The 20894-nt window shown below is 39.3% G+C and overlaps 1 protein-coding gene across 1 annotated transcript; it reads left to right on the top strand.

Annotated features, from left to right (window-relative positions):
- Positions 1 to 137: 137 nt before the first annotated feature.
- DDX46 (DEAD-box helicase 46) lies at positions 138 to 19776 on the top strand. The gene is made up of 23 exons (XM_058034808.1): positions 138 to 214; positions 2481 to 2663; positions 2959 to 3099; positions 3979 to 4096; positions 4267 to 4432; positions 4731 to 4882; positions 5199 to 5312; positions 5929 to 6094; positions 6463 to 6583; positions 6960 to 7135; positions 7562 to 7683; positions 8456 to 8534; positions 10331 to 10413; positions 11244 to 11408; positions 11743 to 11905; positions 12788 to 12981; positions 13531 to 13668; positions 14277 to 14426; positions 15042 to 15239; positions 15821 to 16039; positions 16568 to 16712; positions 17333 to 17406; positions 17855 to 19776. The coding sequence occupies exons 1-23, from the start codon at positions 198 to 200 to the stop codon at positions 17900 to 17902; spliced, it is 3132 nt and encodes a 1043-aa protein (XP_057890791.1). The 5' UTR covers positions 138 to 197; the 3' UTR covers positions 17903 to 19776.
- The last annotated feature ends 1118 nt before the right edge of the window (positions 19777 to 20894 follow it).

The raw sequence follows: 20894 nt of genomic DNA, 5'->3' as shown, positions 1-20894 counted from the left end.
GTTACCCGTTCCTCGGCGCTGTGTGCGGCCGCCCCGGGCTCGGTTCCCGCCCCGGTTCGTGGGCCGGGCTGCGCTGCGCCCTCCGTCCGCCGGGGGGCGCTGGAGCGGGGCGCGGCCCGGAAGGGGCGGCGCTCCCGCCGGGCTCTCGCCGTGCGGGCGCGGAATGGCCGCCGCCGTGTAGCGGGAGCGCCGCCGCCATGGGCCGCGAGTCCAGGTGAGGGAGCGGCGCCGCTGCTTTGCCCGCTGAGGATCGCGGCGCGCTCGGGGTGGTGGCGCGGTGAGGCGGCCGTGAGGGGGACACAGGGTGGCGCAGCTCTCCCGGCCGGCTCTGTCGGGGGCGCTGAGGCCGCCGCGGCAGGGCCCGGGCCTGGAGCCGGCCCTGAGGGCAGGGCCGGGCACTCGGGGCTCCGGCCGGGGCCGAGGGTCCCCACGCTGGCTTGGCCCGAGTTGCCGGGGCTCACCGGCACCGACCCCGGGCTCCCGGAGCACCTCCGGCCTTCTCGGGCTTGTTCCAAAATGTCGTAATTAGCCACGTAGGGGGGTTAGCTTGGTTTAGGTGTTTTTGCTTGTGCCTTTTGTGTTTATGGACCACGTTTATTTTGCCCTGTCCCAGCTGATGTAAAGACACGATTGGTGTTGTAACCAGCTCGGCAGTAACGTGCCTTTGTGCTGTGTGTGTCTCGGGCCGAAGCTGTGCTCCAGATGATACCGAGCTGCACACACCTACCAGGCTTTAAACCACTTCCACAGTTTAAATTTGCTACTGCTCTCGGGCATATGCCTCTGTCTCGTAGTTTAATCAGATTTTTTTACTAAAGCTGACCCGACAGTCCCCACATGCAGTTGTACTACACTGTAACGGCTCCCAGGTCCATCTCCACCGAGGGAGACGGATTACTTGAAATTTCACAACCACCTTAGGCTCACATTAGTGATCTAGTGCGGAACTGGGCACTCCCACAGATCTATCTAAATTAGTTCCCGATGAGCTGGGGCAGTAGTGGGTGGTACAGGGCACCCTTAGAGCCTCCTGAATTGAAAGCCAAGCTCTGGCACTCCAGCCAGCAGGACTCAGTTGCTTGTCACAGTGCAGCTTCTGTGCTGAAAATGACAGGGTTCGTCTGTTTGGGCTAAAAATAATGTTAAAAGTGGGTTTAAAGTTTTAAAAGTGAAGAAATGGTAAGAGTGTGAGAGTGAATGGTGGGTGGAGATGGGTGGGGGCTGCATGTGCTGGGGTTGGTGTGAGGAAATGTTCCTCACACTGGGGCTTCTGCAACCTGAAATCATCTTTTTGGCGTTATTGCACACTATAGAGGAAAAAAAATTAAAAACAAAATTAGTTCTCTAAAACAAAAAGGTTAGAAAGAGAGGAAGTGTAGAGCAGATCCCATGGCATTTTGTGATGGAGATGGAAAAGAAATTAAAAATCTCAATGCTGACAAATGTTCTTTGCAGTCAGTTATCCTGCTGATAGGCAGGATGTGGGTGTGTGCCACTGTACTGACTCCAAGTGCATGTGCTGCCTAAATATACAACATAACATAGACTAGATATAAATACACTGCTATTTTTAGAGCTGAACTGTTTTATACTACCATGGAAGTGAAACAAGGAGTGAGGGGCTTAAAGTCTTGCCTTCTCTCCTTCTTCCCTCTTCTCAAGCATGACTGCTGGGCTTGTCAGGAGAAAGGGTCTGTGGGTCCTGAGCCACAGGAACAAAGGAATTATTCTGGCATGGTGTCTGAAAATCTGGGATTGGACCAAGAGGAAATGGTCACAGTCAAGGTCCCTCTTCTACATTCACTCTAGGAAGAGTTTCCTAGAAAATTCCTGGCCCTGCTCTGCCCCACAGTATGGTTGGGATAAGAGCATTAATGAGGGGAGGAAAGGAGACCCCCATCTCCATCACACTCCTCAAGCCTTGCTGACTTCTGACAGCTTCTGGTGTGTTGTTTGAAATGAAAGAATTTCTGTTGATGTCAGCGTGGTAAAGGCATTGACCACAGTGTCACTTCCTCAGGGATTTATGTTTCTTTAATTCCAGTCTGACAGCTTTCCCATTGAGCACAGCTGTAGTTCACCTACCTTACATGGGTAAACATTTATTGTATAAAAAGCAACAAAGAGCAGTTTTGTTTGCTTAACAGATTTTGGGATAGCTTCAAAGAGCCTTCAGCTTTTCCTATATATAAAATGGAAGTCAGTGGATTTCTGGAAAGGAAACTGTTCTTGATGTTCTGGTGTGCTTATAACAGTACTCTAAAACCAAAAGAAAATCGTGACCAGATAATCCTTCTAATTTCAGCGTCACTAGGAGTGTATATGCATATTACGTATATTATACATATAGTATGTACATTAATCAGTTTGGCAAGAGGATTGCAGAAGTTTAGACATTTCCAAAGTCAGAAATGCAGGTAGTTTTTTTGCTTGCTGTCCATGGTGGTGGTGGTGCTCACCCTGCGTGCCCCTCTGTGCAGGCATTACCGGAAGCGCTCGGCGTCCCGGGGCCGCTCCGGGAGCCGCTCCAGGAGCCGCTCCCCGTCGGACAAGAGGAAGCGCGAGGACAGGCGCTCCAGGAGCCGCGAGCGGGACCGCAGGCGGGACAGGTCACGCAGCAGGGACAAGAGGAGGTCTCGCTCACGGGACAGGAAGCGTCAAAGGTACGACATCAGCTCCAGTCATTGTACCTGGAAGTGCCTGTCTGCTGAATGTTGGTGTTCTCCCACTCCTGTTAGTTACTTTGCTGATGTCTGTGATGGGTTAAGGCTTTTTGCTTATTAAATGCTTGCTGGTGCTGGAGTTTGTAAGTTCTTAGTGGTTTTGATGATTGGTGGGTTTCTTTTACAACCTGTTCCTTGATGACTGGTGGGTTCCTTTCACAACCTGTACCTCAATGGAGGGCTAAAGTTAGACTCTGAGCATGTCCTCAGTAAAGACAATTTTGTTGCACGTCAGACGTTCGAGGAGCAGAGAAAGGGAACGGAGCCGAGAGAGGAGACGGTCCCGGAGCCGGGAGAGGAGGCGCTCACGGAGCAGGAGTAGAGGGAGACGGTCCCGATCCTCCAGTCCAAGCAAGAACAGGAAGACAGAAAACAGGTATTCTTGTGTTCTTAACTTTAGAAATCTGTAAAGGTTTACTGTAGGTCATTGTCTTTTAAATATATCTTGATAAGGTTTTCAGGTATAATTGAAAACAGCATATAGTCAGGCTCTGCTGTAAAATGAGTGGGAAGTCTGTAAATGATAACAACAGTCTCTATACAGCACAAGTAGTGATGGCACTCTAGAAATCATGACAAGCTGGAATCACAAAAGCTTTGGGAATAAGTGTATGTTTTGTATCAGAATAGTCCAAACTAGAAAAACACTTAATTATATTTAATTAGCTAAAGGGAATTTTATATTTATTGTCATGAGCTAGCACAAATTAGGCTTAGATGCTTTCTTTTAAACTGGAAGCAGAGTAAGTACAATAAAACCCATTAAAACTGGGTTTTATCTTCAGTGCAAGTCTGCCTGTTATGTTTGCATTACATGAGTAGCTTTTCCCAGGAGAAGAGCCAGGACAATGTGTTTAGGGGGATGCTCACGCTTCCATGGCAAGTTGCTAGATCACTTTACATTCCTCTAGAAATTCCACAAACAGGAAATTTGTTCTCTTTTCTAAATGCTGACTTCAAGGAGGTGTAAAATAAAGTACAGAACAACTGGAGTATCAATTTTAAGAGCTCTGAAAATGAAGTCTGCAAAGAAATGAGAAAAGCACATGAATTGCTGGATGGGGTTAGAGTCTACATTACTGGGAGTTAGAGGAAGCAATTCCATGACATGGAAAGATTGTCTGGGAAGCAGTGTGTTTTGTGGTGTTTGAAAACATAACAGGGTGGTTATAGTTCTGTTTCTGTCCATCGTAGATGTATCCTCCCCCTGAGAAAAGCTGTAATATTGTAAGAAACCTCTGATCTCACCTTTCAGATCAAGATCTAAAGAAAAGACAGATGGTGTGGACATTTCCAAAGAAAAGAAAAAGGACAAAGATGACAAAGAGGAAGAGAAAGACAAAGATGCTACCACAAATGCTGTGGCCACTGAGGTAGAGGCTTCTAACACTTGTAAATTTAAAAGATAAAGAATTTAAATCAGGAAGTTTGTGGATGTCCACAGCTTCTACAGCTTGCTCACTCAATGGTTACATTTGTTTCAAGAAGCATAAATAAAGCCAATGGCCATTAATTTTCACTTTTTGGTTGGTTTTTGTCATAGAATTTTGATCAGAATAAACTAGAAGAAGAAATGAGAAAACGTAAAGAAAGAGTGGAGAAATGGAGGGAAGAACAACGCAAGAAGGCAATGGAAAACATAGGAGAGCTGAAAAAAGAAATTGAAGAGATGAAACAGGGGAAAAAATGGAGTTTAGAAGATGATGATGGTATTTAAACTCTTTATATATAACAGAGTATTTCCATTCCTAGTAATATTTTATTACAGTATTTTTAAAGCATCTAATTACTCTTCAGAATGTAAATTGTAAAATAAAAAAGCCTTAATCTGGTCATGATGTCAGATGGCTTAAGATAGATTTTTGATAAACCAACTGGAGAGATCTGTATGAGGAAAAATTATATGGTAATATAATGGGCTGTAGTTATTTGGGTGGACAGCAGTTTGCCACATGTAAGGACTTCTGTCTTTCCCTGTCTTTCATCCTCTTTTTTCACTCTTATTAGATGATGAAGAGGAAACTGCAGAAGGAGAAAAAGAAGGCAATGAGGTTGAAGATGAGGAGTTAGATCCTTTAGATGCTTATATGGAAGAAGTAAAAGAAGAGGTCAAGAAGTTCAATATGAGAAGTGTGAAAGGTGGAGGTGGGAGTGAAAAGGTAAAATCACTTGTTAAATATTTCTTGCTTTTAAAGACTTTGTGTTTTAATAGCAAAGTGGCTTGGGGAAAATAGGGGAAAGTGCAAAAAAGCACCAAGTTATATGCACTTAATGCATGTTTGCTTTAACTATAATTTCCTGGTGTTTTTATGAAACTGTTTATCAAGCATTATTCTGATAAAATTTCACCAAGGGAAGTAGGAAATAAATTGTTCAGCATAATGTATTCAGAAGTACAAATATTCTGTATGTTTTTTACAGGATGGTCTTTGTTTTGTACAATAGTGCATTCATGTTTTTAAACGTTTTTTATAGAAAACTGGACCAACTGTTACCAAGGTGGTAACTGTGGTGACAACCAAAAAGGCATCTGCTGAGTCAGAAAAGAAGAAAGGGGAGCTCATGGAGAATGACCAAGATGCAATGGAGGTAATGGAACTGTTTTGTATTTCTCTTGTGAACAGGCAAAGTGCCTGTTCTTGCTTCCTGTGGCTGTGTGTGGTGTTTGGCCTGAAGAGCTGTGAAGGGTGTGGGGATTTTGCTGCTCAGGAGGCTGTGGAGGGGCAGCCTTGCCTGAGTCACTGACTCAACACCCTGCAGGCCCTGCAGCTCAGCCACTTCAGGCCATGCTCTGTGCATGCAGTTCCAGTGTTAGTGGTGCTCCTTCAAAGCTGAGCTGGGGACATCTGTCAGAGCTGTGACTGCAGTGTGACACCACTCTGCTGGCTGGCTGCTTTCTCTTCATTTCCTCTTACTGTTTCTTTGGTGTGGCAGTGATTATTTCTGAATGACTGGGCTGGTAGCTGGCATTGGTAAAGCCGTGAAAGTGACACAGAACATGGTGAGAGTTAAGGTTTGGGAGAAACATGAAAGCATTAGGGGAAAGAACAATTTGGATTCCTAAGTTAAGAGCATGTCTTCAGTTTCATGTCTAATTCAGTAAGAAGTACCTGTTGCTTCTGTATAGTTGCTCTATAAATGTCAAAAGCCAAACACCTTCATAATTCATTAATCCTAATGTACACAAAAATTGTGATCTCTGCAGTATTCCTCAGAAGAGGAGGAAGTTGACCTTCAGACTGCCCTGACTGGCTATCAGACCAAGCAGAGAAAGCTGCTAGAACCAGTGGATCATGGAAAGATAGAATATGAACCTTTCAGGAAAAACTTCTATGTTGAAGTACCAGAACTAGCTAAAATGACTCAAGAAGGTAAAGACAAATACAACCAGAACACCTTGGGTATGATTGAAGAAAAGAATGGTGGATTTCAGTGTGCTAAGGAACAGCAAATGCTTTGCAATGTAAAATGCATTTGGAGCAGCTTGCTATAGAAAAATGTCAAATAGGGTATATCTCTATTGTGATAACTTACTATAATTATATATGAGGCTTTGATTGGAAAATTAACCTCAGTCCTTTCAGTCTAACTCCTGTGTTTATGTCTAACAAGCAAAAAGCTGTTTTTCTGGTAGTGATAAAAATAGTGTTTCATGTAAAGGGACAAAGCAAGAATTTTTTGATCAGGATATTAGAAAAGTATCAAGTTTGACTCTGTTAAAAGATAAACTCTATTTCAGAGGTCAACGTGTACAGGCTGGAGCTGGAGGGAATTACAGTCAAGGGTAAAGGCTGTCCCAAACCAATAAAAACGTGGGTACAATGTGGTATTTCCATGAAGATTCTCACTGCCCTCAAAAAGTAAGCAAGCACTTTTTGAACTGTATCATCCTTGATTTTGCTCACTGTGTTCTGTCCTGTGTCCTTGAGAAGGACCTTTTACTTTGCTGCATAATGAATGCCACATGTCCATGTAAATGTTACATTTATAGTCACCAGAGTGTTTATCAACACTCTGTGTTGAATTATTGTTATTAACTATTCTGTGCCATTTGTATCATGCTTTTGCTGCTCATTTTGATCTGTATTTTTTGAAGGGCACTGATATATATATATATGTAAATATGAATATGTAAAAACTTTTTAGCATAACTTCATGATTCACATCTATCAACTTCATTATTCACATCTATCAAATTCTATTTTGTTCTTAAAACATTTTTTTTCCTTCTTGAAGACATGGCTATGAAAAGCCCACTCCCATTCAAACCCAGGCTATCCCAGCAATTATGAATGGACGGGATTTGATTGGCATTGCTAAAACAGGAAGTGGAAAAACTATTGCATTTCTGTTGCCCATGTTCAGACACATTATGGATCAGAGAGCATTAGAAGAAGGAGAAGGTCCCATAGGTAAAATGATTTTATTTTCAAAGTTACTATTTAAATAAATATAACATCAAGTATATGCTTTAGATGGGATTTCAGTTCTTTGGTTATAGGGAGAAGTGCTTACTAATGTCCATTGATAAGTGGGTTTTTTTTAGGTAAAGGTCACAGTGATCTTTAATATTGTTTTGTGATTACTGTGCTATCTCATGTTGTTTCAATAGCACTCCCATGTCCACATATCTGGGAGACCTTCCTCCCTTGATTCTTACACTTGGACCAGATTTCCACTTCTTCCTCATAATGTCTCAGTTATCTTTTTCTTGAAATTACATTCTTGAAAATAGGAAGTGAATTGCTGTAAACATCATTACAAAAGATTAATTTCTATTGTGGAAAATACAACATCTCTTATATTGCAATGTATGAGGAAAATGTTTTGCTTTTCAGCTGTCATTATGACACCTACACGTGAGTTGGCTTTGCAGATTACCAAGGAGTGCAAGAAATTCTCAAAGACTCTTGGGCTTCGAGTTGTGTGTGTTTATGGAGGAACAGGAATCAGTGAACAGGTATGCAGAACACATGCCTGGCTTGTCAAAGAGTGCTTGGGCTTCATTATTCAGTGTTTCTTTCGTAGCAAAGTTAGTTGATTTTTCTTTTCCATTAATCTAGTACATTTGCAGTCTTCATTATGGATTTTCTCTGTGGGAATGGTAGTAATGCAAAAAGCTTTGCATGTAACTTAGCCTTAAACAATAATGATCCTGGAAAGTCTCAGGTATGATCCTTAAAAATTTCAGACTGTTTGTCTTTATGTATGTACTGTGCATTAAATTAAAATTGAATTATTAGTGGGATATAATAGTTTGAAAGTTACTAGGAAGCTGTATTCTTCTGAGAGTTCCCTTTAAGATAACAAAAGCCAGAAAATGATAACTTTGCTTTATTGCATTATCAAATATTGCATCTTGAAGTAACTTAGAGATTAATTTCAAGGTTTTCCACACCTCCACCCCACCCATTTATGGAAACAACAGGAATGACCATCTATGGTACACTGACATTTCTTACAGGCTCTTAAGCATATTGAAGTCATATCCTCATTAAAACTGCTCCAGGTGTGGTGGTAACTCTGACTGTCAGGGGTTACTCTTCTTGGAAGCAAAGTTCTCCAAAGACTTGAAGAAATTACTAATTAAAAATTTACATAATTCATGTTTATAGAACAGATGTATTACAGTGTAGGTGGTTTTCTTTTTTGCAAGGTGATATGTGTTTCAAAAATCTGAAAGAAATCACTGAGCAAAAACTAATAGATTGTTTGCTGTGTTTTGAAATCAGATAGCTGAACTCAAAAGAGGTGCTGAAATTATTGTTTGCACACCTGGACGTATGATTGACATGTTAGCAGCTAACAATGGTGAGTAGAAAACCTTTTCCTTTGCATATTTTTATTACATTTGTTGTGTAATTCTAACAGATTCAAAAGTTCATGTATTTTGATAAATGGTCTTATGGAATTTTCTTATATCTCTTCAGGCTGCACTGTATAGCTGTTGAGAATTTATAGCACTAATAATAGGTTTAAGCATATATTGATTTGCCATTTTTGGGGAGGACAAGAAATACTACATTCTTGAAGAGTTTTTGAGAATGTTTATCATTGCTAAACTTGAAATGTGCTGGTCCAAATTTTTTAAGTTGGAGTCATTTAGATGAAGGTTATGTAAGAGTTGCTTATTTTGTCTGCCCGTTGATCCATGCTAGAGTAGCTCAGCAGTTCCCTGCTTTACGAGAGCATCTGACTCTGCCTTTATCTGTTGGCTTTAAAAACAGACAAAGAAGCCCTCCCTAAATACCTGCTCAGAAGTAAAAGAACTGACCTTATATCAGATATTCAGATTGATTAAACTGAGCCACTGCAGCTTTAAGAGGTTTTGTCCTAGTGTAACCATTGCATGCTTATTAGATAAAGTTTTATTATTAAATTATTCCACATCAAAACCTCTACTAAACTGTTGACATTATTTAACTTCTGTGAAAAAAGTACCTTCAAGACATATAGAACTGGGCTTCCAAGACTTATATCGTCAAAGGTAGGTACATTAATGCTGTTCCCAAGTAATTTTACAAAGTTATTATTTGGGGATGAAAGTGTTGAGATGTTAAATAGATATGTAGATGTAAGGAATACTTGCTTTGTTCCTTCATATTGAATTCCATATCTTAAAAAATGCAGCGCGTAATGTCTTAAATAATTTGAGGATTCAGCTCAATTTGGTGAAGCTGAGAGGACCAAATTCTTCTGTAGTTTGATAGGCACAAGTCTGAGTGATAATTGTAGAAAATGTAACAAATCTTTCCCAGTCAGAGAGCATTTGGCAGTGTCACTCCACAGCTGTGTGGAACTGAATGTGTTTATATTGTTTCAGAGTATGATTTTAAGTCCTGGAGTTAAATCCTTCTCATGAAGGGGAATCTCTTCACTGTTTGGGAAGGGTGCTAGTTATCCTGTCCATGATAATTTCAAAATGTTCACAGAAACACAACTTGCTTATTTTATTTCAACCTGTCCCAGAGTTTGGGGTGGTTCTTGATTTTTAAATTCAGTAGTGTTACTGGGTAGGTTTTAATCTTTATATATAGTTATTTTTAAAAGACTGCTTACTCTGTTTTATGCCTATTATTAGCAGTGATCTAGAACTAGTATGGTTATCCTCATATAGTTATTCTGAATTCCAAGGAAGCATTACAGATTGTGTATAAAGGAATTTTGGAATTTTCTGAGGCTGCAGCAGTTAGCACTGGGCTTTGCCTTCCACACATGCGCTGTAATCTCTAATATGTTCTTTTCTAGGTGCCGCTGTCAGATACTGGCTGATGTGGCTCCTTGCTTCAGCTCAGTCTTAGTTTTATGATGTGTTTTGGCGAGGGCAGTTTTCTGAATTTTACAGGTTCTTCTGGCCCTATGATGGTATGCAAGAGAAGAGTTTGACAAACTAAAAGGGCCTTGTGCATACTTACACATTTCCCAGAATGTATGTGTGATTAAAGTGTGAACATTAAAATTCACATTCAGTGAATTTTTTTAAAAATTAATTAATGTCTTTGTTAGAAGATAGTGAGACTATATAACATTTAAAAAAAATATTCGTAAGGGAAACTAGATTTCCATTTGATTTTGTTTCCCATGTGTTTTTTCCTCTCCTTTCACAGGTCGGGTGACAAACCTCCGCAGAGTCACGTACGTTGTGCTTGATGAAGCTGACAGAATGTTTGACATGGGGTTTGAGCCTCAGGTAATTCAAGACACGGGGGGTGGTGCCAAAAGAGACTGTTTGTCACATCAAGGGTTTTGCAATGCTACATCTGCCAGTGGATGTTCAAAAGGATGTGCTGCATATGGACAGAGGTTTAAGCTGACTCTAATATTTCTATTACTCTCCTATCTATTATCACATTATTATAACATCATATTATCCTCACATCTAGTAGAAGATATCCCTGCCCATGGCAAGGGCTTGGAACTGGAAGATCTTTAGAGTCCCTTCCAGCTCAAACCATTCTATGATTCTCTGTTTTGCTTTCAATAAGTTCCTATATGGCTTAGATTTTTCTCTAATACACAGAGTGTTTTACATACTCATTCTGAGTACTTGTGGTATCCTTGTGTAATTCCTTGATACAGGTGTTGTATTAGTAGTTTTAGTCTGTTAATAAAATCTTTGATGTCTCTTGGCAAGGGATAAGAACAAAACGTTGGAAATGCTGCTGACTTGCTGAGAGCTTTGGACATCCAGGGCTCTTCCAGTTGTCATGGGCTGTACTCTTCTCCAAAATCAGAAAAATTCCCTTTGTTTGTCTCTTGAGCTGTAGGGTTTCTGCTGCATTTCCTAGGATTTTTGCTGAGCTGCTGCCAGATTCCATATTGCCACACAACTTCCTTCTGATTCCAGCGAGTTTTGCCGTCTTCCAGTGCCAGCAGCTTGGTGCCTAGAGGAAATCTGTAAAGAATGTTTTGTGGTCTGGGAGGTGCAGATACCACCTGACTTTAGAGATGACAGCTTTGTGTGGGTGTGAAATGGAGTTGCAGCAGTTGATGTTAACGGGGACCGCTCTCTCACCACAGGTCATGCGCATTGTAGACAACGTCAGGCCTGACCGTCAGACTGTCATGTTCTCTGCTACTTTCCCCAGAGCTATGGAGGCCCTGGCTCGCAGGATCCTCAGCAAACCCATAGAGGTGCAGGTTGGAGGCAGGAGTGTTGTCTGTTCTGATGTGGAGCAGCATGTGGTGAGTATGATACATCTGCCTCGCTTATCTTCTTTGCTTGCAGAGGATTGTTCCCAGCAATGTTAAATATAAACCAATATACCACAGAGCTTTTCTTTTTAGAAGTTTAGTGGCCTTATTAAAAATGAACTTAGAATAAATCAACACCTTAATATACAAATGCAGTGTGATTTTTAAAGTTGGTTTGTAGCACTAAGCTAAACAGCTGTTTTACCACTAACTGTGGGAACAGCCTGAAAAACTCATCTCCTGTTCATGATTTTTCCTTTTCTACACTCTGCATTTGTTTAATAACTCAAATACAAATTATACTCTTTTGTATGTCATCTTCCAGATTGTCATAGAAGAGGAGAACAAATTTCTGAAGTTACTGGAGCTACTGGGACATTATCAGGAGAAAGGATCTGTTATCATATTTGTAGATAAGCAAGAACACGCTGATGGGTTGTTGAAAGATTTAATGAGGGCCTCTTATCCTTGCTTGTCTCTCCATGGAGGTAATCTGCAAATTTAAGGACTTATATTAACAACTCCCAACTAGGATCTTGGTATCCAGTAGTTAAAAATCACTTAGTTCTTGTATAGTACCAATTCTATTACTTCCTCATAAGCAGGTTTTGCTTTATAATTGGGGAGGATAATTGTCTCTTAATTTGAAATAGATATGATAGTTTTGTGTAATTACTCTTCATTGTTCTCTGTGAGATGTCATCAGATGCCACATCTTGTGTCTGTGCCAGAGGACTGTTAGAGTTAACACCTCCCAGGGAATATTGCTGACTATAGTCATTATTGCAGAGTAGTGAGTGCCATGGGGAGTATCAGATGATATTTTTATTTGAGATTCCACAGTAACAGCAGTTGTTGCTTTATTTTTCTTCTATCAAGTAGTAATAGAATGGAAGTAGCAAGAGGAGAAAAATCTCTTTACAATGCTGTCCATCCCAGTGTATCTTAAAACTTAGAGTCTTTTTTGGAGTGTGTTGTGTAAAATCAGTAAGTACAAAATCATTGTTCAGCAGGAATGTAGCAATAGAAGAGGGAAAATATTCTTGTTCTTCTGAGATTTCTGTTTTCTTTAGAGAACACACAAAGCCCCCAGATGAGGTCTCAGCTGAAGTACAAAAGAGAGAATAATATTAAAAAATGTTTTGGGGTTCCTGGTATGGGAAAACATCTTATGGTTGTTGAAAAATTAGAAGTTATTCTAAATAATAGAGGTTATTTTGGCTAATGTATTTTGCCTTCAAAAGTGTGAAAGTGTTGGAAGTTTTATTTGCTTGTGGTTTTGGTTGTTTAAAGTTTGAGGGTATTTTGACCTGTGTACAAATTCTCGTGGCTTAAAGCAGAGCTTTATAATTAACTGATTTGTCTTGCAGGTATTGATCAGTATGACAGAGACAGCATCATTAATGACTTCAAGAATGGAACCTGCAAACTTCTGGTGGCCACATCTGTGGCAGCCAGGGGCTTGGATGTGAAGCAGCTGATGCTGGTGGTCAATTACAGCTGTCCCAACCACTATGAGGACTACGTGCACCGAGCCGGCCGCACCGGGCGAGCTGGCAATAAAGTATGTACACCCATATACTCATACATTCATACTTGTCAAGTGTTAGTACTGGCATTTCCCCTTCTTTACTGTTTGATGAAGTTGTTCTAAGGGATAGCTACAGAGGGGCTAGTTTGTATTGTTGGTGGGAAGAGTGTTTTTAGTATGTTCTGAACTTCAGCAATCTGAAATTTGGAAGATACGTGTTCTTCTGATTTCTGAGTGTTCTTTTAAATCCCATTTGTGGCTGAAAGTTTGGGTGTTTTGCACTGTTGGAAATGTGCCCTACTAAATTGAAAAGATTTTAATTTTTCAAACTTTGAACCATGACAACACTGGTTGGAAGGAGAGATTTCAGTGTTTACTATCTTTGGATGATTACCTCTGTATCAACTTCCTGGGAAATCACATTATTCATTCTACACTTCCACTAAAAAGAAGTTATTGCATGGCTGTCATGATTACTTACATTGACTAGAAATCATCATCTGTGCAAGGGTGCTTCAATAAATTTAGAGATAATGTCTTTAGAGCTTTTTCCTAATTGTCTCTTAAATGAATTTTGACCAGGGGTATGCATATACATTCATTACTGAGGATCAGGCACGTTATGCTGGTGATATCATTAAGGCTTTGGAATTGTCTGGGAATCCAATTCCTCCTGATTTGGAGAAGCTCTGGGCTGACTTCAAAGAGCAACAGAAGGCTGTAAGTAATTGTTTCTTCTGTAGGTGGCTTGGTCCAGGTTTAATGCCTGTGCATGCATGGGTGACCTCTCTGGGAACACGTGTGTGCTTGGCTCAGTGTGTCAGTGACCTCAAGATTGAGATCTTTAATGTCATTAAAGAACTGTTCTTGAGAATTTAAATCTTGTTACTGCGTATGTAATAAATACCTATGGTATAAGAGGCACTTTGGCTTTTAACAAAATTCACATACAAGATAATGAAGCCCTTTCACAGACCTTGTATGATTATTTCTAGAGCTCTCACCATCAGAGGATCTCACTCATGCTGAGAAGAGTGACTTTGGAGTTTTTCTGCTATAAAAAAATGGAGGGTTTTTATACTGCATTTGAAAAGCATTTAAAATGTATACTTACAGAAAACCCCAATAGGGTACTGTCTCTGCTGAATTAACATAGGTTTTTAAAATTACATTTCATTGTGAAATGCAGCTTTTAAATTTGAAGCATTTTACGAATGTGCTAGGATATGCTTTTTAAAGAATATCAAAATTATCTTGAAGTTATTTTATGACTATGAGAACTAGGATTTGAAACTCCTAAGTATGATAATACATGTTTTTGTTTTCAGGAGGGAAAGTTGATTAAAAAAAGCAGTGGATTCTCTGGCAAAGGTTTTAAATTCGATGAAACAGAACAGGCTTTGGCTAATGAAAGAAAGAAGCTACAGAAAGCAGCTCTTGGCTTGCAGGATTCAGATGATGAAGATACAGCTGTTGATGTAAGCACTTGGGAATAGGATTGAAGTTGCTTAGGATTTTCACAATACATTTGAATTTCTAACCCATAGGTTGCATAATACATTGCAGAGTGCATGGATTTCTGTTACTCTGTGACCTTTGTTACTGACTGCATGTTTTCTTCAAATATAGAGATACAGCTATGAAGATCAAAATCTAGGAAGATTTTCAGTGTCTCTTTTTGGCTTATTGGTATTTTACACTTAATGTGTGTAGTTCTGTAAATGTCACATAAATTATTTGGGATATTATTCTTGCATAAATGAAATAGAACAATGGTTCTCAGTTGCAAACATATTTTTATTTGAAGTGTTTCAAAGACATTCATGTTAGCATTTTCTATTTTAAATCTTATTAAATTCCTTTCTTAATATTGGATAGATTCCTTTTTGTGACCTTGCAGGTAAACACTGTGTTCAGACTTTTTCCTGATTAGATCATCCTTTTGTTGAGCTGTAGTTTTGGGCAGGCTTCTGCCATTTATACAAGATTAATTTCTTTAAGAACATGTAAACTAAATGTCCCTTAGTGTTTCTTTATCATGACAAGATTATTTAGTGGAAATGCAGTGATGAAATAATTGTTCTTTTCTTTAGATTGATGAACAAATTGAAAGCATGTTCAATTCCAAGAAAAGAGTAAAAGACATGGCAGCACCAGGAACATCAAATGCTCCTACACCATCAGCTGGCAATGCAGAAAAATTGGAAATTGCTAAAAGATTGGCTTTGAGAATCAATGCCCAGAAGAATCTTGGAGCAGAGGCACAAGTCATGGTTCCCTTCCACTTTAAGGTCAGGCTCTTTACAGACCAGTTTTACTCTTTTTTAATAAAGGTTGTTGAGTTCTTTGTTCTGTGGTTGCCATTTGATTTAGTGTTTCTGCACACTAGTATATACTGCATGGTTTATCTCATTTAGGCTGGGCTAACTCACTTATATAGGATTTGTAAGTGAGCTGATTTGTTTATAAGACTTACTACAGAACCATAAATGCTTTGTCTGCCCTGACAAAGAGTTAATTCATTACTGATAACATTACACAATTAGTTGTGTCAGCTTTGGCAGAGTTGCAGAACATCTTTCTCTGCTGAAGCATGGGATGTACATGTGATGTACAATTTGTTTAGATTGAGCATAATTGTTCTGGAATATCCAAAGATATTTTAAGCTGAAAATACAAAATACCACTAAGATCTTTTCTTTGCAGGTGTGAAGGGAGTTGTTGAGAGGAAGGAAGGAAGAGCAGAAGTCTGGAGACTGTATTTGTTGTGTAGACAATTACATTACATAGAGAGCTTTAATGAAATCCTTATTGGTTTATATGGGACTTTTTTTGGCTGCCTTGTTCTCAGTATGGACCTGTGCTTTTACAGGATGTGATGCAGCAGGCTACCAATGCTATCCTGAGAGGAGGCACAATTCAAGCTCCTACTGTGTCTGCCAAGACCATTGCAGAGCAACTGGCTGAAAAAATCAATGCCAAGCTCAATTATGTACCCATAGAGAAGCAGGAGGAAGAGAAACAGGATGGAGGACAGAATGAATCCTTCAAGAGATATGAAGAAGAATTAGAGATCAATGACTTCCCACAGGCAAGTAACCATTTTGCTACAATCAAGTAGAAACGACCATCATTTAACAAAACCTCTCTTCATGCTTACACCAGTAAAATACTGTGTCTCTGTTTCTGATCATACCTAATTGAAATTGCTACATTAACTGTGATTAATTCTCAGGTTATATAAATGCAGTGCTTTGGACTTATTCCAGAGAGTATCAGAAAAACATGTATTTGTTATCAGATAAAAATCTCTTCACCCTTTACACACTTCTCTAACACCCAAATCTCTGACACTGTCTGGTTTTTTTGCAAAGGCTTTACTGCCATGACTGATAAAACTATTTGCCCTTTTTGTAGTACCTGAGTATTTCTGCCATTCAGCAATATTGCTGCTCAGATCTAACTCATGTATTATTTTGAGGATTTACATTTCACAGTATCAAGTACAAATTCCCTGTATTTATTTTTGAGGTTATGCCCATGCTGGCAGAACTAATGGATTGCCATTTAGTGTGCTGCCTTTCTCCTTGCTGATCCTCTCCTATCATTCACCTTGCAGACTGCCAGATGGAAAGTTACCTCCAAAGAAGCACTGCAGAGAATCAGTGAATATTCTGAAGCTGCCATTACAATCAGGGGAACTTATTTCCCTCCAGGCAAAGAACCCAAGGAAGGAGAACGAAAGATTTATTTGGCTATTGAAAGTATGTATTCTTTTTATAAATATTTCTGTTAAAGCTGTGAGTCTAGTTTTGTAATTAGACATGGAATTTCTGTAGTCAGTGTTTGGACACTTTGAGTTATAGACTTGCTGCAGTTACTTTGCAATTACTGAAAAACACTTGTTTATCTTTATACACTTATCAAATGATCCATGGGGATCACAGAGTGGCTTGTCCTCACCTGCCACAGAACAACAGCCAATGTATGAAATCAGTTTGGAGGAGAGGAAAAGAACAGAGGAAGAACAATTGGCACAAAGAGGTCTGTGCCACTGTGAAATAAGGAAGAAAACAGAATTCTGTTTAGGGTATTAAAGGTATAAGAAATCACATCAACTACTACAACAAAAACTTGGCAAATGTCATAATGGTTGAGTTTTTCAAAGAAACCTCAAATCCTACATATTTCTGAATAGTATCATTTATGACTGGAGTATCATCCTTAAAAGAGAACACAGTCAAGCTTTGGAATTCTGTGTAATAGAGTCTTCTTCACCAAATAGCTGAGGATATTCAGCAGATTTTACTGTGCTTCTGAAAGTAGACAGGAGGCTTCATATACAGAAAATGTTTAAGATTATAATACATATTTTTATCTTCAGGTGCCAATGAACTTGCTGTACAGAAAGCAAAGGCAGAAATCACACGACTTATAAAAGAGGAGCTCATCAGATTGGTGAGTGCAATATCCAGAAAGCAGAGGGAAAGTGCCTTAATGTATGCTTTGTGATTGACTTCTGCAAATGCTGATGCTCTAGCATAAGGTTTTATTAATATCAGGGACTGGGACCTATAGATCTCAAAAACACTGAACAGCCTAAAAATGCATGGCACTGGTTAGTCAGCTAGAATATGGCTGCTATCAGCCAGCAGATGGAGATAACACATTGACAGAGCTTTTTGAATGAAGACCCCTCAGAGTTGGGTCCCAATAAGTTTCCTAATTTCAACACCATCAGGCAGGGGAGAGGATTATTCCCCTCATTTTGATATTTGGTAAGTGTTGAGAGATCTGGTTTGCTGTAGCTTTACAACATAGCCAGCTAATAACCTAGTGGAGTTTTACTGCAATTCATTTATCCATCTTCACTTTTAACTGTGGTTATCCTCTTCTTTATTTGCAGCAAAATTCTTACCAACCAACCAACAAAGGAAGATACAAAGTTCTATGAGCATTTGGAGTTATTTGTCTGCTAGCAGCTGGTGCGTGAAACTTTGTGGCTTCTGTTGTTTTTGCTGTTTACACTGCTTATTTTAAATTAAGAAAATTTTTTATTTCATCTTGCGGACATTTTTTTAACAGAAAATTGATACTTGCTGAAGCATCTTAATTCTCTCCACTAAAGTTATCAGTCTTAAAGCCAGACCAGTTTTGGTGGAACATGATTTAATTTGAAAGTGCAGTTTATACACTTTTCATCATAAAGAATATGAAATAAACTGACTTTTTTTTGACAGACAGTATACTGTTAAGTAAAATGAAAGTGTTGGGATTTGTGTTGAAAATTGTTAGAATGTACCTGCTTCATATAGTTGAAATGGTTCACACATCTGTTTCTACTGGAAAAATTCTAAAACACCAAAATAAAGGCAGGATTTTTCTCCTGATCCATAGCATCTCTCTGGCTGGTTTCACACACATTCATTCCCTGTACAAATTTCCCCTAAGGTCAGAGAGTTTTGCATTGATCAGAGTAGAGAATTTTATCCTTCTCATGTCCCTGTTTTTCTTTATCATCCAGGTAATAGATAACTCTTTGGGGTTGTTGTAAAGTGAAATGTTTTGTAGTATGATAATAGTTCTCCTGTTTTTTTCTAAACATCAGAATTTTAGGGTTTGATTTTTTTTCCCCTCACTTGGTGACATAAGAATGAACCTGTTTTAGTTTAAAAAGTTTAAAAAGGAATTCGCAGAAAAAGAAAAGAGAAACCTCTTTTGTAATGAAATAAAACTTTGTCATTCTTTTATATTGTTCTTATATATACATTTAATGTGATTATTCCCCCAGGATTATCATCTTTATTACTGTTAGGACATGACTTTAAGTAAAAATGTATCATGATATTTATGAATGAATTCCACAAATACTATCATTGCAGTAATAAGCTACTGGGACAGGCAAGACCAATGTTTTTGAGCTCTCATCCCCATAACCAGTAGGATTCATGAGGGACTCTACTCCTAAGCAAATAACTTCTATCTGCTTGTCTGGAGCCAAAGCAGCAGCAATTTCAATTGTTTCATCCTAGCAGCTGCAAGATTTTCGAGATGATAATTTTCAAAAGGACTTTCATAGAAAGCTTTTCTTACCTGACACACTGAGAAGAAATGTGTCATTTTAAACCAGCTGTGTATATACTGCTTTAACCCTGCTGAAGACAAATCATACAATCTGCATCATGGCTGTATAAATTCACAATTTTCTTTCCAAACTTCAGGTAATTTAAGTGACTCTTGGTGTTTGCATACAACTGTGTGTTACCTTGTCAGTGTACTTTATTTGCAGTACTGGGAAGAAGTAAAGGAATGATTATACCAGCTTAACAGTCTACTTTTAGGATAAGAACACTCCTAATGTAGTACTTGACAGTATTAGTACATGGAGTAGAGCAGAGAGAACAGCACACACAGTAACGCTTCTCAAAACTTAAAACAGAAATCCCAAACTAAAGTTCTGTGATTACATTTAAATACATGTTTTCCTTCCCTTAAGGACTGGGGTTTGATGTCTTTCCTAGAAATTCTTTGTTGAATTGTCTGACTTTTGGGCAGTGTTCCTTCCCAGAAATGACACATTTTGTGTATTTAATGAAGAGCACTGTGGAGTTTGGACAGCCTGACATGTGTTTAAAAGTCTTGGTTCAAAACGTTCATACATTGATATCTCCTAAAAAAGGCATGATGGAGACACTTTTATTGGGTTTCAGAGATACAAAAATGTATAATCTTTAACTTCCTGGGGGTTTTAAATGCAATGTCAATATTCTTATGTTTTTTTTAATTCCAGCAAAAATAAAAGCAATTTCAATGTATATTTTTCAGAAACTGTCTTTCTGAATAGCTCCTCTGTTTTCTGCACTTGCACTGCTTCTGTGGTTTTTCTATGACAGTTAGCCTCATACTGTGTGGAGAAGAGTGATGTGAACAGCAGCTTGTACTTTTGTTTTTGTGCTGGAAATGCAATGCCACAGAGCCCAGACTCAGTTAAGTAAGTCACAGTGAAGGTGTTTGGATACATGAAAACTGGAGCAAAATGCATAAAAGCTGGGGGAAAAGAAACTCTCAAATTTACAAATACACGGGAAAATAAACAATGGAAACAGGATGAGAATAAAAGTTCAGAAAAGATAGAATTCAATAATGAAAAGCTCTATGTAGTTCTTGACAAGGGTGTCCATGGATCTAGACAAGATCTTTATAAACATCACGATTTGGCTGCTTTCCAGGGAATCTGCCCTGGTCAGATTCACGTTGCCAGTTGTGGGAAGAGCACAGGGCTGTGATTTTTTGGTTTTTCCTTTTAAATACACATAAGCAGAGCTTGCTCTGTTACCTGCCCAGGTGATAATGCTACCAGCTTTCAAGGTTGCCTTTATGCTCTCAGTGAGTGAGCAGTGATGTTTTGGGTGGATAAATGATAAAAGTATTTGGCAGTGGATCATGAATCACCTTTCTCTTGCATGTCACATAATGTGGTGGTGTCACTGTGCAGCAGGCTCACAGCAGGGAGGGGAGGCAGGGTGAGACCCCTGTTCCCAGCCCAGCTCCCTCATTCTCCATGCAAGTGACCCACCAGACATTCAAACAGCAATAACCCCCCACCATCCCTGTGAAGGATTAATCCCCAAGTCATGAAAACAGGAGAGGCTAAATCCAGTATTTTGTGTGGAAGAAAAAAATTCACAGCATGATAAAAAAATTAGTGCTATCACAGTTCAGAGTGTTATACTCCCTGAACTATAGGGTTCATGGTGCTACCTTTTGTTTAAAACAGGCAGCTCAAGGCCTATTTTACATGCTAACTTAATGCTATAAACATAAACCTGGACAGTGAGTGCTGATCACAGCCAGCATGTTCTGTAGCTGTTCCCTGTGCTGGCTGCTTGAGCTTTTACTTGTACAATTAAAGCACTGCAATTTAGTTAATGTGCATTTGGCTGCTA

Source organism: Melospiza georgiana, chromosome 15 (assembly GCF_028018845.1).
Source record: "Melospiza georgiana isolate bMelGeo1 chromosome 15, bMelGeo1.pri, whole genome shotgun sequence".
NCBI classification, from domain to species: domain Eukaryota; kingdom Metazoa; phylum Chordata; class Aves; order Passeriformes; family Passerellidae; genus Melospiza; species Melospiza georgiana.
Note: the sequence above shows the minus strand (reverse complement) of the source record. Positions and strands in the feature narration are given on the sequence as shown.

Excerpts from the sequence above, each read along its gene's own strand:
- DDX46 (XM_058034808.1), top strand. Across the intron at positions 4,433-4,730 it reads GAGTTTAGAAGATGATGATG|ATGATGAAGAGGAAACTGCA; the intron begins GTATTTAAACTC and ends CACTCTTATTAG. Across the intron at positions 7,136-7,561 it reads AGAAGGAGAAGGTCCCATAG|CTGTCATTATGACACCTACA; the intron begins GTAAAATGATTT and ends TTTGCTTTTCAG.